Genomic DNA, 14,527 nt, shown 5'->3' on the forward strand with positions numbered 1-14,527 from the left:
GCAAAGCTCCTCCAGTCGGGGATTAAGTATGAGGCTTTAATCACAAATACATGAGGCCACGCAGGGCATTTCACATTCAAACCGTCACAGATCATTTTCCAGAAAACAAATAAAACACTTCAATTTGTTTAATATCATAGCGTGATAAAGACATTGTAAAGAAAAGCAATCTGTAGGTCAATATTCCACATAACTATGCATGCAAAGCCTTCAGTTGTAACAAAGCAAACGAAGCAGTATCAAAAGGATACTATATCACAAGTAAGTAGAGCTTGAGCTTGGTTAAATATTTGAAAAGTAATATAAATCATATTTACAGAATAAAGGAGAGAGCTACATTGTTTTAAAGCTGGGTGTGGTGGTTTGATTCAGGTGTCCCCCATAAACTCAGGTGTTCTGAATACTAGGTCCTCAGCTGATGGAGATTTGGGAATTAACACCTCCTGGAGGCAGTGTATTGTTGGGGGCGGGCTTATGGGTGTTATAGTCAGTTTCCCCATGCCAGTGGGGCACACTCTCTTGTTGCTATTGTCCACCTGATGTTGGCCAGGAGGTGATGTCCACCCTCTGCTCATGCCATCATTTTCCCTGCCATCATGGAGCTTCCCCCTTGAGTCTATAAACCAAAATAAACCTCTTTTTCCCACAAGCCACTCTTGGTGGGTGATCTCTACCAGCAATGTGAACCTGACTGCAACAGTAAAGTGGTACCGAGAGTGGGATTGCTGCTAGACACCTGACTGTGTGGCTTTGGCCTTTTAGGGCTGATTTTCAAGAGGAATGTGGGAGGATTTGAAACCTTGGCCTAAGACATTCCCTGCAGGGCTGTAAGTATAGCTTGATGGAATATTCTGGTCAGAGTTGAAAAACCTGAATGCAGTAAGAACTATGGACTGTGAGGTTTGGCTTATTAGGGTGAGAAACAGCTTTGCTTGGACTGGGCTAGAGGCAAGTTGTGTGAAAGGTTTGCTGTAATGACCATGTCCTGTGAAGTTGTGCAGGATTGCTTTGTGTAGAAATGAACTGGGGTGAGCAGAGGGATATGGCACAGAAAAAAATTTGGGGGGTGGACTGCTGCTTGTTCAGCTACAATTGAGAGATTACAATCTTTGAGATTGGGCCAGCTAACCTGCACTGGGGCAACAGGAAGAATGTAGATTCTTTTGAAGGGGCCTGAGTGCTCAAGGAGTGTTCTGTTCTTCAAAATCTGCTTTAGTCCCTCCTGGATTAACAAATTGGCACCCTACCTGGTATTGTGGAGCATAAGAAATGCAGGAAAGAGAAGGTCATTGAGTTTCCAACACGGTATTGTGTTTTGGAAACGGCCCTGGGCAGTGTGAAGCAGGTTTGCTGGATGCCTGCATGGAGACCTCATAGAGCCATGAGGATGAACTGTGGATTGCAGTGGAGACCCAGTGGAGATGCTGGGACCACGAGATGGCTGTCAAGGAGAACTGCCAGCCCGGGATGAAGTTTTCCAGGACTATGAGGAGCCTAGCTGGAGGGGCAGAATTGGAACGCCAGAGACTTGTTGCTGGTTAGAATTATCAGACTCAGAGACTTGTCACTGACTTGTTGGACTTGGAGTTACATAGTTTGATGTTTGTCCTGTTTGAATCTTGTGTTTGTTGAATATTTCTATGCTATGCTCAATGCCATCTTTTGCAGTATGAATGTTTATTTTGTGCCATTATGGGTTTTGGGGGGATTTTTTGGTATTATGGCTCAGTTAAAAGATCTTAGACTATGGGAATGTTTAAACATCATTAAGAGTGATAAAAAAATTTAATCCGGCAGAGGTAGGAGGATCTCCGAGAGTTCGAGGCCACCCTGAGACTACATAGTGAATTCCAGGTCAGCCTGAGCCAGAGTGAGACCCTACCTCGAAAAACCAAAAAAAAAAAAAAAAAAAAAAAAGAAGTGGGGTCTTTTACAGTTGGACTGAATGCATTGCATTTTACATCATGTATGGTTATCAGTTTATGGGGGCCAGGGGCAGAATGTAGTAGTTTGATTCAGGTGTTCCCCATAAACTTAGGTGTTCTGAATGTCAGGTCACCAACTGATAGAGATTTGGAAATTAAAGCCTCCTGGAGGCAGTATATCGTTGGGGGTGGGCTTATGGGTGTTATAGCCAGTTTCCCCATGCCAGTGTTTGGCACAGTCTCCTGTTCCTGTTGTCCACCTTATGTTGGCCAGGGGGTGATGTCCACCCTCTGCTCATGATGTCATTTCCTCTGCCATCATGGAGCTTCTCCTCAAGCCTATAGCCAAAATAAACCTCTTTTTCCCCACAAACCACTCTTGGTTGGGTGATTTCTATCAGCAGTACAGACCTGAGTGCAGCACCTATTTGTACTTCTTTTTCTTCAAAACACAAACAAGATGCCCGCAGGTGCTCCAGGCCTGCGCGGGCCCCTCCCCGGCTGGTGCTCCTTTCCAGCAGGCTTCAGCGTGATTCCTCGAGCGGCCTCGTGCCCGGGTCAGCTGGCGCAACCCTGATGGATACAGTTAGCTGGGGTGTGGCTTGCCCTGTTTGCACAGTCACACACCAACCACTCACGTTTACGGGTGAACACGGGCAGTTATCCTTCGGTACTGGTTAAGAGGGGCTGGGGCTCGGGAGTGGTGATGCGTTTAATCCCAGTACTCAGGAGGCAGAGGTATACTGGAGGATTGTCGTGAGTTCAAGGCCACCCTGAGACTACGTAGTGGATTCCAGGTCAGCCTGGGCTAGAGTGAAACTCTACCTCGAAAAACCAAGAAAACAGAAAGGAGGTGCCAGGGTGGTGTCATTCCTCAGTATAGCCCAACGGGACTGGAATGTGACCCTACAGATCAAATGAAGATCTGGGCGGGAAGACGGCCCCGTGGGGAGAAGCATGCGCTGTGCAAGCACAGTGGCTGAGGTTGGTCCTCAGAGCTCCCATAAAGCAGGACGGCGCCCTGCGGGCCTGTGACTCCTGCCCGCCCACAACAAGGCAGGAGGCAGAAGAAGAGAACCCTGGAGGTTCACGGGCGAGCCAGCCGGCGACCACAGCAGGAAACGTCAGAGATCCCGTTTCAAACAAGGTGGTCGTCCTCTGTCCTCCACACGCACACCAGGGCATGTGAGCCCATGAGCGAACACACGCACATGCATGCACGCACACATGTGCAAGGAAGAGTTAAGAAGACCCTCCCTCACCAGTATGGGTGGGTGGGCAATGGCCAATCCATTGAAACAGGAAGAACAAAAGGTGGGGATAGGACAGTGTGGGCCAGCGGGAGGCCGCTCGTCCCCTTGGCCCAGCTTCCGTCCCCTGTCTCCTCTGTAATATGGGAACAGGGTCCTGGTGCCAGGGGATAGTTATGGCACCAGGACTGCTGTGTCTCCAGATCCATCTTGAAAGGGAACCCCAGTGCATCAGCAATAAGGGGGCCCTCTTGCATGTCACTTAGACCTCAGGGCTTCTCCTCCCTCTTGGAGGGCACTGGTGCCCAGACAACTGGCCTAGAAAAGGAGCTTGTGTTCAGGTATGTCCAACTTTTGGACCATGGGCCACATGTAGCCAAGAATAGCTATGAATGAAGCCCAACACAGAATCCTAAATATACTCATAACATCATGAGATCTTTCTATGTAACTTGATTGCGTGGTTCTCCAGCACGAACTCGGCAGATGACAATATCCTGCTGCAATGTCCAAAGGCGGGGCACGAGGCTGGAGAGATGGCTCAGCCGTTAAGGCATTTGCCTGTGAAGCATAAGGACCCAGGTTCAATTCTCCAGATCCCACATAAGCCAGATGCACATGGTGGCACAGGTGTCTGGACTTTGCAGTGGCTAGAGTCTCTGGAGCACCCATCATACTCTCTCTCTCTCTCTCTCTCTCTCTCTCTCTCTCTCTCTCTCACTCTGTCTCTATCTCAAATAAATAAATAAAAATAAAATTTAAATTTTAAAAGGTGGGGCATGGGTCTGGAGAGATGGCTTAGCCGTTAAGGCGTTTGCCTGCAATGCCCAATGACCTGGGTTTGATTGCCCAGTACCCACGCAAAGCCAGATGCTGGTGGCGGCCAGATGGCAGCATTAGTCAGCTCTGGAGGGCAACACTGACGGAACGCTGCTCAGCAGGGCTGCGGCATCCGAGACGGTCTCCGGCAGGGCCAAGAAGTCTGCCAGCGACCTCCTGGGCTGCCTGTGGCCTGGCAGTTTGCGCTATTGCTTTCTTTTCCTTGGAATTTTTAGAATTATTATAAGCGTATTGCTGCTTATTTTTGCTTTCATCTTCCCCTTCTGAGTAGTAACAGGGGAATCCAATTCAGATGTTTGTATATAGTCACCAGTGATTAAACAGAAATTTCTGAGGCTGTAATGTTTAAACAGATTATGGATCCCGAAACTACGACTAGTTTGAATGAGCAAAGTTTCTTTTTCTTTTCTTTCTTTTTTTTTTTTCAGGGTAGGTTCTCACTCTAGCTCAGGCTGACCTAGAATTCACTATGTAGTTTCAGGGTGGCCTTGAACTCTCGGCGATCCTCCTACCTCTGCCTCCCGAGTGCTGGGATTAAAGGCGTGAGCCACCACCCCAGTTTAGAACAAAGTTTCTTAACACCACAAATGTGTATCTCACCTATGAGACGTGTTCCTCGCAGTGCTATGTCACATGCCTTACCAACTGTTCCCAAGAAACACTACTTACAAGAAAATTCTTTTGTCAAGGCGATTACAGGAATTAATGGGCACATTTCCTGAACCTACAGATGGCTTACTAGAAAAGGAGCCTGAACTGCTAGGGAGCAAAAGTAAACATCTTTCAAATAATCGGGTTGGCCCCCACAAGGAAATAAAACAGAATATGTAACTTTCAGAATGAACAAGAGAGTTTGGTGGGCTCCTAAAGGAAAGACATCAATGCAAAACACTGGTTGGACAGATCAACCTTTACCATATTCAGGGGCCCACATGAATGGAGTAAGGATGGTTTGGAAAGATGGGAAAAGAGTTAAATATCAATATCTTCCTTTTATGGAGAGACTTGCAAAGTCAGGACAAAACTGCAAAATGGAGCAACAAAGAAAGGTCATAGAGAGACAATTAAATCAGTATTGCATTAGAAATAGAGAAACGTACTATTATTCAGGCTGCAAGATAATATTATGTAGAGAGTGGCTAATGCAGCCCTTTCTAAGGTAAAAAATGTCTATCACCTTGTAACCACAAGAGCTGCCTGCCAGGGATCTTGGCTAGTTTCCATGAGCCTGGGTAAGACTTTAACCAGCCTGCAATGCTTGACTTTCTTGTTTTAGATGTTCTCAGAATGTCTATGGGGCAAGAGGTTCATGAGTTAAGCAGAAGCAGGGGAAACCAAGGGAAAAGAGCAATATTGTGCACGACTTCTTAGAAGTTAGAAACCACACGAATAAGTTACTGTCTTGCTTGCAAAATATATAATGTCTGGTAGAAGTATGAATAAAGAAGCAGAGCTTTGCTCTGCGTCCAGCGTGCTTCGCCTGAACCACTGCTCCACATCGTTTCCTCACAATGCCAACCACACACGTCCCTTTGAGTTCTACAGCCCCCCTGAGGCTGGACCTTGGCAAGATACTCAAAATGGCACACGCATCTGGAGTTCATTTGTAGTAGCCAGAGGCCCTGGCACACCCATTCTGTCTCTCTCCTTGCAAATAATTTTTTTTAAAGGTAGGCCATGCCTTCTAGCCCATGGCACACCAGAAAGCAGTAACAAGGAGCCATGTAGGAACGGCCCTCGCCATCCACCCTGCTGGCACCTTGCCTTCGGACTTCAACCTCCAGCACTGTGCATTATATATATATTTGCTATTTGTGGATTGAATTACCCAATCTATGTTGTTTTATTTTCAAAGTCTGAACATGCCAAGACATGCAGTGTGTGGTTAGTAGAGTTTATACCTCAGGGACCCTTATCTGTCTTCTCCTACCCAGTCCTTAATACAACCTGACTGTGGGGGCAGCTGGGCCAAGATCTGGGTCAGCCAGCCTCAGCTGGACCTGACAGAAAGAATGGGTAAATCTTTTCATTATTTTTTTAAGTTTTATTTATTTGAGAGAGAGAATGGGTGTGCCAGGGCCTTCAGCCACTGCAAACTCCAGATGCATGCGCCACCTTGTGCATCTGGCTAACATGGGTGCTGGCGAATCAAACCAAGGTCCTTTGGCTTTGCAGGCAAACGCCTTAACTGCTGAGCCATCCCTCCAGGCGCAGGGTCAAGCCTTGAAGCAAGCTGAGGAGGCAGCAGGTGTGCGGAGCAGAAGGCACAGCGTGTGCAGAGAAGCCTGGGGCAGGAGCGTGTCTCGTGAACTGAGGCAGCACAGAGAGCAGGAGGGGAAGCCCAGGGGAGGAGGGTGCAGCCCTGGGGCCACAAGGAAGGTATGTAAGCTAGCACGTTGGCTTTCGCTGAGTAGATGGGGAACAGTAGCCCATTAGCAGTCACCCCCACTCTTGGTGCTGGTTGGATCTTAGGGAAAGGTGGTGTCCGTGATTCGATAAGAGGAGGCTGAGGTTCAGGTGATGTTGGAGCAGACAGGGAGATGTACCCCATCACTCGTATCTTGTTGGCAAAGCTGGTGGGTTTGTCAGTAATGTGTGACAAACCCACCAGCTTTGCCAGTAATGTGTGAGGGGCAAGGAGTCAAGGGTCACTGTTGTGGTAATGGTCTTATGGTGGTTTGAATCTGATGCCCCCCATAAACTCATGTGTTCTGAATGCTTGGTCCCCATCTGGTGGCAACCTGGGAGGTGGAGCCTGTCTGGAGGAGGTGGGCTGCTGGGAGCCAGCTCTGGGGTTTTGTAGGTCAGCTTGCCCCGCCCCCTGCCAGAGCTCCCTGTCCATTGCTTGCTGTCAGCTATGGTAGCAAGATTGTGACGTCCCAGCCTCCGCCTGCCGTCCTCCTGCCGTCGTAAAGCTTCCCCTCCAACGGAGACAAAATAAGCCCTTCCTCCCATCAGCTGCTTTGGCAGGTGCTTTGGCCCAACAATGAGAAGGTGACTATAGCAGCCCACCGTCCAGGAAGGGGCCGGCCTGGCGGTGTCTGTGCCGAATCTGTGGAGCCTGCACCCTCTGGCAGGGCAGTCCCTGAGCGGATGGGTACCGAGGCAGAGACAGAAAGCAAGATGGGATTCTGGAGAGATGGCCCAGCACCCATATAAAGCCGATGCACAAGGTGGCGCGTGCATCTGGAGTTTGCAGTGGCTGGAGGCCCTGGCATGCCCATACTCTGTGCCTCTCTATCACCTAAATAAATAAATGAAATATCTTTAAAAGAAAGCAAGATGAAGGTCATCCAAGGAACTTGGGAAGGGAGCGGAGGATGGCACCAGTGGTAGTTCCCGTTTAGGGATCAGGCAAAAGGGAAGAAAGCCTGGCACAGTTGGGACAGCCAGCCTGGGAGTGGGTGGCACAGGAGCTGCTTCAGTAATGCAGTGTCACCAGTGAGGCACACAGCCGGGGAGTCCAGAGCAGCCGCTGGACTTTCACAGAAGTCAGGCAGTTCTGGGAGGGCACGGAGCGGGGACAAAGGTCCAAGAGAGCTGGAGGGAATGGGGAGGAAAACGTAGAGACAGCTAAGGAGGCAGGCGCATGCTGCTGGACCGTGCAGAACTGAACTCTGGGCCCCTTTGAGCTGGGCACTGGAGCAACTGTGGCAGGCTGTGACAACGGTGGACCCTCCTGGATAGGCTGTCTGCCCGCCTGGCCCTCCTGCTCTTCGGGTATCTCTGTTCTCAGCTGCTGTGGTGTTTTTTTTTAAATATTATTTTGGAGAGAACGAGGCATAGATAGAAAGGGAATGGGCACACCAGGGCCTTCAGCCACTGCAAATGAACTCCAGACGCATGCACCACCTTGTGTATCTGGCTAACGTGGGTACTGGGGAATCAAACGTGGGTCCCTAGGTTTTGCAGACAAGTGCCTTAACTACTAAGCCATCTCTCCGGTCTCTGTGTGGTATTTGATTGACCACCTGACCACAGCTGCTGGTGCATGGGTAGACCCGACCCCCAGGCTGCTTTGAAGTGCTCCGCAGGGTTTGAAGCGTGGCCCGGGCATCTGCATCCTAGCAAGGTGCCTATGGAAGCCCCAGGCTAGCAGCCGGGCTTACGTGCCCGAGAAGCAGAACCAACGGGCAATGCGGATGTGCCAAGAAGGAGAAGCTGGAGTGGCTGTCCGTGGGCTCTGCACAGCTACTGGCCCTGGGGCTTCTGCGATTTTCCATCACCTTGTCCCTGACTGGTGTAACTTCCAGGGCTGGGGCGACAGTGTGGAGAGAGAACTGGGGCTCTCTTGCTTCCCTCCTTTCCACGGGGTAAGGTGGGGCAACCCCGACCTTTGGCCTCTTTGACACCCACCTAGCTGTCCCAGGCTCCATGGGGACCTCTCATGGAAGACAAGCACACAGAACCACAGGGCTTTAAAATGGTCAATCGAGTTTTTAATGCATCATACAGAAGGAAAAACTACGTTGGCAGATTTAAGACAAACACTTTCTCTACCCTCACTATCCACTGGACGGTCCTCCTCAGTCCCCAAAAACTAACAGTTTCAAGACACGTCGGCAGCTACCCCTCAGGGTCCAGCCTTCCACATCCTCCCGTGATGTTTCTTAAAAAATTGAATTCAAGCCATCCAAGAAGAAAAGCAAGCCAACAGAAGAGGAACTTGAAGACATGTATATTGCCAGCCATGCACGACTGCATAATCAGCTTGACGTAACCAATATAGAAGACGTGTGCCTCACAAGGTTCACTTTGTTCATCAATAAAAGAATATAAAAATCTTGTTCAACCCAGTGTTACGTGTATTAAAATAGATCTGTATCGTACAGCACAGTTTCTCCCGGAGTCGTGAAAATGACAAAGAGGGACGGTGGCTGGTGGCGGGACCCCTCCCAGCCTCCCCGCTCTGCACCTATGTCTGCATGCACATGTGCGCGTCTGTGGCCACGCTGCCTGCACACGCACATGTGTGCTCAATGCAATTCGGCACCGTGTGATATGCTTGGGTGGAGCCTTACGGCTCCTGGATGCATACGGTTTGTGCTGAGTCCCTCAGGACAGGGAAGTGGGGGGCGGGCAAGATGGGCTGCATGGCTCACAGGGATGCTGGGCCCTGCTAACAGGGAGATGGGGCCAGGAGGGAACTCGAGGATGCACCCTCTCTCCCCGCTTCCCTGGGTAGCTAAAGCCCCTTAGGTGCCCTGTCTGGCCAGCCTCTCAGGGGAGGGTGCCCCTTCGTACCTTGAAGGAGAGACTACCAGACACGGAGGAAGGGCAGCAGAAGCGCTGTTCACATTACGTATCTTACAATAAAAACGCCATACAAAGATGTGAAGCGATTTTTGGCATAGTGTCTGTCACTGGCAAGAGGAGGGCTGGCTGCTTAGTGACTCTTCCAAAGGAGAGCATTGGAGGCTCCATCTTAAGTGGAGACCCACAAGACACGTCCCTTGAACGACAGCAGCTCCATCTCCCCTGGAACTCCATGAGAAAAATACATCGACAGCAAAAGCGTCCCAGAGACTCAACGGAAGGAGGCGGGGGCAACAAGAGTGCCAGGACTCGGGGCGCAGGCCCCACTACAGCGACCTGGGGGAGCTGGCCTCCAGCCTGTCTAAAGAAATGGCTGCAATTCTCACCCTAGTAATACTGATGGAAAGGGGCAGGGGCTGAGAGGGTGCAGGGAGCCCCAAGGCCACTGGAGAACTACCGAAGCTTGCTGTCCCCTCAGTCTCAGAGGCTCCCGCCACACCCATTCCCGAGCCACCTCAGTTCTCACAAGGCTACACAGAGCAGTGGGCCTTGTCTTTCAGAGGCAGCTCTCTTCTACAGGGATGACACAAGCAGAGAGCTGGCCACAGAGACCGCAGAACTTCAAGGCAGCCCCATGACAGCTGAGGGTGAGGACGGCCTGTGCCCTGGCCAGTCACAGCACCATTGCCCTCCAGGCATCCTCTAAGGCCAGGAAGGGTACAGGATTCCACCTCCAGTGGGTTTTGGCTCTGGGATGTTCACCCTACTCTTCCTCCCTTCCTCCTTCCTCCTCTGTCTGGTTTATTTTTTGTCTAAAATTCATAGAGTTTATGAATTAAGGCCAACAGAACCCCCAGGTTGAGAAACAGGGTCCTAATAACTTTTCATGGTATGACACAGGTCCCTGGGGTCAGTTGTGGCCCTGGGGATGCTGGAGGGTAGAGCAAATGGTTGTGGCTGAAGGCTTGGTCCAGGGCCCAGCCAGCAGTGGGGAAGGGCTGGTAGTTGCCATGGCGACCTGGAGCATCTGCTCGCCCTGGATCAGTCTCAGCAGAGTCCGGAGGCGGTCCAGCGACGACTGGGTGCCTCTCTGGCGGGCTAGGAGACTTGTCTTTAGCTCCAGGCATTTCTGTCAGGGGGAAAGGGGTAGGAGAGTGTCTTAGCTAGGCATGCATCCTGGGCAACCATCCCCATGTACCTGTCCTCCCAGAGCCTTTTCCCTTCATAGCAGAAACTGAAATAGGTCCAAAGCCTCACCACAACACAGCAGCCATGGAAAGTGAAACCAATCAGCGGCCAACCTACAGGAGACATCTGCCCTGGAATGTGCCGCTGTCCACAATGAGTAAAATTAATAATGTGCAGGGATGATCAAATCACCCTTGTTTATCCTCACCATCACCTCCAAGGTCACGACATCACAATTCACATCATCATCTCATTACCATGTGTTATCACCGTCACCACCACTGCCACCACCATCACACCATCATCTCATTATCACTGACTGTATCAGCGTCACCTCCACTGTCACCACCATCACACCATCATCTTATTATCACTGACTGTATCACCATCACCTCCACTGTCACCACCATCACACCATCATCTCATTATCACTGACTGTATCACCGTCACCTCCCCTGCCACCACCATCACACCATCATCTCATTATCACTGACTGTATCATCACCGTCACCTCCCCTGCCAACACCATCACTCCATCATCTCATTATCACTGACTGTATCACCGTCACCTCCACTGTCACCACCATCACACCATCATCTCATTATCACTGACTGTATCAGCGTCACCTCCACTGTCACCACCATCACACCACCATCTCATTATCACTGACTGTATCACCGTCACCTCCCCTGCCACCACCATCACACCATCATCTCATTATCACTGACTGTATCACCGTCACCTCCACTGCCAACACCATCACACCATCATCTCATTATCACTGACTGTATCATCACCGTCACCTCCACTGTCACCACCATCACACCATCATCTCATTATCACTGACTGTATCATCACTGTCACCTCCACTGTCACCACCATCACACCATCAACTCATTATCACTGACTGTATCACCGTCACCTCCACTGTCACCACCATCAAACCATCATCTCATTATCATGGACTGTATCATCACCGTCACCTCCACTGTCACCACCATCACACCATCATCTCATTATCACTGACTGTATCATCACCGTCACCTCCACTGTCACCACCATCACACCATCATCTCATTATCACTGACTGTATCACCGTCACCTCCACTGCCACCACCATCATCACACCATCATCTCATTATCACTGACTGTATCACCATCACTTCCCCTGTCACCACCATCACACCATCATCTCATCATCATCACTGACTGTATCACCATCACCTCCACTGCCACCATCATCACACCATCATCTCATTATCACTGACTGTATCATCACCATCACCTCCACTGCCACCACCATCACACCATCATCTCATTATCACTGACTGTATCACCTTCACCTCAACTGTCACCATTATCACACCATCATCTCATTATCACTGACTGTATCACCGTCACCTCCACTGCCACCACCATCACACCATCATCTCATTATCACTGACTGTATCAACGTCACCTCCACTGTCACCACCATCACACCATCATCTCATTATCACTGACTGTATCAACGTCACCTCCACTGTCACCACCATCACACCATCATCTCATTATCACTGACGGTATTATCACCGTCACCTCCACTGCCACCACCATCACACCATCATCACATTATCACTGACGGTATCATCACCGTCACCTCCACTGCCACCACCATCACACCATCATCACATTATCACTGACGGTATCATCACCGTCACCTCCACTGCCACCACCATCACACCATCATCTCATTATCACTGACTGTATTACCGTCACCTCCACTGCCACCACCATCACACCATCATCTCATTATCACTGACTGTATCATCACCGTCACCTCCACTGTCACCACCATCACACCATCATCTCATTATCACTGACTGTATCACCGTCACCTCCATTGTCACCACCATCACACCATCATCTCATTATCACTGACTGTATCACCGTCACCTCCCCTGCCACCACCATCACACCATCATCTCATTATCACTGACTGTATCACCATCACCTCCACTGTCACCACCATCACACCATCATCTCATTATCACTGACTGTATCATCACCGTCACCTCCCCTGCCACCACCATCACACCATCATCTCATTATCACTGACTGTATCATCACCGTCACCTCCACTGTCACCACCATCACACCATCATCTCATTATCACTGACTGTATCACTATCACCTCCACTGTCACCACCATCACACCATCATCTCATTATCACTGACTGTATCACCATCACCTCCACTGTCACCACCATCACACCATCATCTCATTATCACTGACTGTATCACCATCACCTCCACTGTCACCACCATCACACCATCATCTCATTATCACTACTGTATCACCGTCACCTCCACTGTCACCACCATCACACCATCATCTCATTATCACTGACTGTATCACCATCACCTCCACTGTCACCACCATCACACCATCATCTCATTATCACTACTGTATCACCGTCACCTCCACTGCCACCACCATCACACCATCATCTCATTATCACTGACTGTATCACCGTCACCTCCCCTGTCACCACCATCACACCATCATCTCATTATCACTGACTGTATCATCACCTTCACCTCCATCGTCACTTCCATCACACTATCCCCTCCAGCATCACTACCACTACTGCCACCCTCGCCATCACCTCATTGTCACTATCACCACACCATCGCCATCATCACCATCATCTTATTCAATCACCCCAGGTAGGACCATGTTCACTTTACACAGCAGGAAACAGGTGGAGGCTTGGCACCATCCCAGAGCTGACAGGATACCAGTATAGAATGTCCTCAAAGGCTGATAAGTATTTGTGGGTCACGTCAGATCTGCACCCTCGATCTACAGGGCAACGCTGGCAAGACTCTCTCCCCCTGGGCTCACTAAGGGGGTGGTGAGGCTGTGGGCGTCTGGGCAGTGCCCGCCTCGCCCATGCCCACCTTCACCGCCGAGGCCAGCTGCCGGTCCCGCTCCTCCAGCTGCTGGTGCTCACTGTGCAGCTCCCCGCCTCGCCGCAGCAGCTTCTGCTTCTCCTCTTCTTTGACTGGGGGGAGACAGGCCCACCGAGGGCATGTGAGCAGGCTGGGCTGGCATACAGGGGCAGCTCCACCCCTTCCCAGAGCTCCAACGTTTCACCAGCCTCCCAATGATCCCACATGGGGGTGGGGGGTTGGTTCCGTGGTTAAAGGAGCTTGCTTGCAAAACCTGCTAGGCCAGGTTCAAGTCTCCACTATTCATGTAGTGCGCATGCATATAGAGTTCCCTTGCAGCAGCAAAAGGCTCTGGCATACCCATTCTCTCTCTTTCTCTGCCTGTAATAATTGTTTTATTAAAAGAGCCCTCTTGCCAGGCATGGTGGCACATGCCTTTAATCCCAGCACTTGGGGGGGGGGGCTGGTGAGGTAGGAGGAGGATTGCTGTGAGTTTTGAGGCCAGCCTGGGCTAGAGTGAGATCCTACCTCAAAATACAAGCAAACAGGGCTGGAGAGATTGCTGAGTGGTTAAGGCACTTGCCTGCAAAGCCTAACGACCTGGGTTCAGCTCCCCAGTACACATGTAAAGCCAGATACACAAAGTGGTGCAGGCATCTGGCATTCGTCTGCAGCTCCGAGAGGCCCTGATGCGCCCCCCCCCCCCGCCACGTCTGCTTGCAAACAAAGTATTTTCAGAACAAATGAAATAGACCCCATAGGAGTCCAGTGGGGGTGGGGAGGGAGAGCAGGGCCTCTTCCCAGCCCCGGGGCCACCTCACCTGTCTTGTGGCTGACGTAGGAGTGGACGACGGCCAGCACCCCAGTCCAGGGCACCCCCTCTTCCTTCTTGAAGGCCTGGGGAGCAGATGGGAGCTGAGAAAGCAGGGCAGGCCTGGGCCCACCAGGACTAAGTCCCAGGTTCCCAGCTGGGGCTGGGGAACAGTGGCCACACTAGCTGGGGTCACTCAAGCTGCTCAATGAAAAGCTTCCTTGGGGACCCAGAACCTGTTGGGATGCTGCTAAGCACACCTGTAAGTCACAGGACAGAACTATACCACGATGGGTTATGTGTCCCAAGTGTCAACTGTCCT

General features: G+C 50.7%; 1 protein-coding gene across 1 annotated transcript in view; it reads right to left on the reverse strand.

Annotated features, from left to right (window-relative positions):
• Positions 1–8,432: 8,432 nt before the first annotated feature.
• The window catches only part of Phf21b (PHD finger protein 21B), a 74,112-nt gene continuing 68,017 nt past the window's right edge, over positions 8,433–14,527 (reverse strand). Inside the window, exons 11-13 of the mRNA XM_045153179.1 lie at positions 14,216–14,291; positions 13,404–13,507; positions 8,433–10,400 (exon numbers count right to left, since the gene is read on the reverse strand). Coding sequence (XP_045009114.1) covers positions 10,182–10,400; positions 13,404–13,507; positions 14,216–14,291 — 399 coding nt within the window. The 3' untranslated portion in view covers positions 8,433–10,181. The remainder of the gene's footprint in view (positions 10,401–13,403; positions 13,508–14,215; positions 14,292–14,527) is intronic.

The sequence above is a fragment of the Jaculus jaculus genome, chromosome 6 (assembly GCF_020740685.1).
Source record: "Jaculus jaculus isolate mJacJac1 chromosome 6, mJacJac1.mat.Y.cur, whole genome shotgun sequence".
NCBI lineage: Eukaryota > Metazoa > Chordata > Mammalia > Rodentia > Dipodidae > Jaculus > Jaculus jaculus.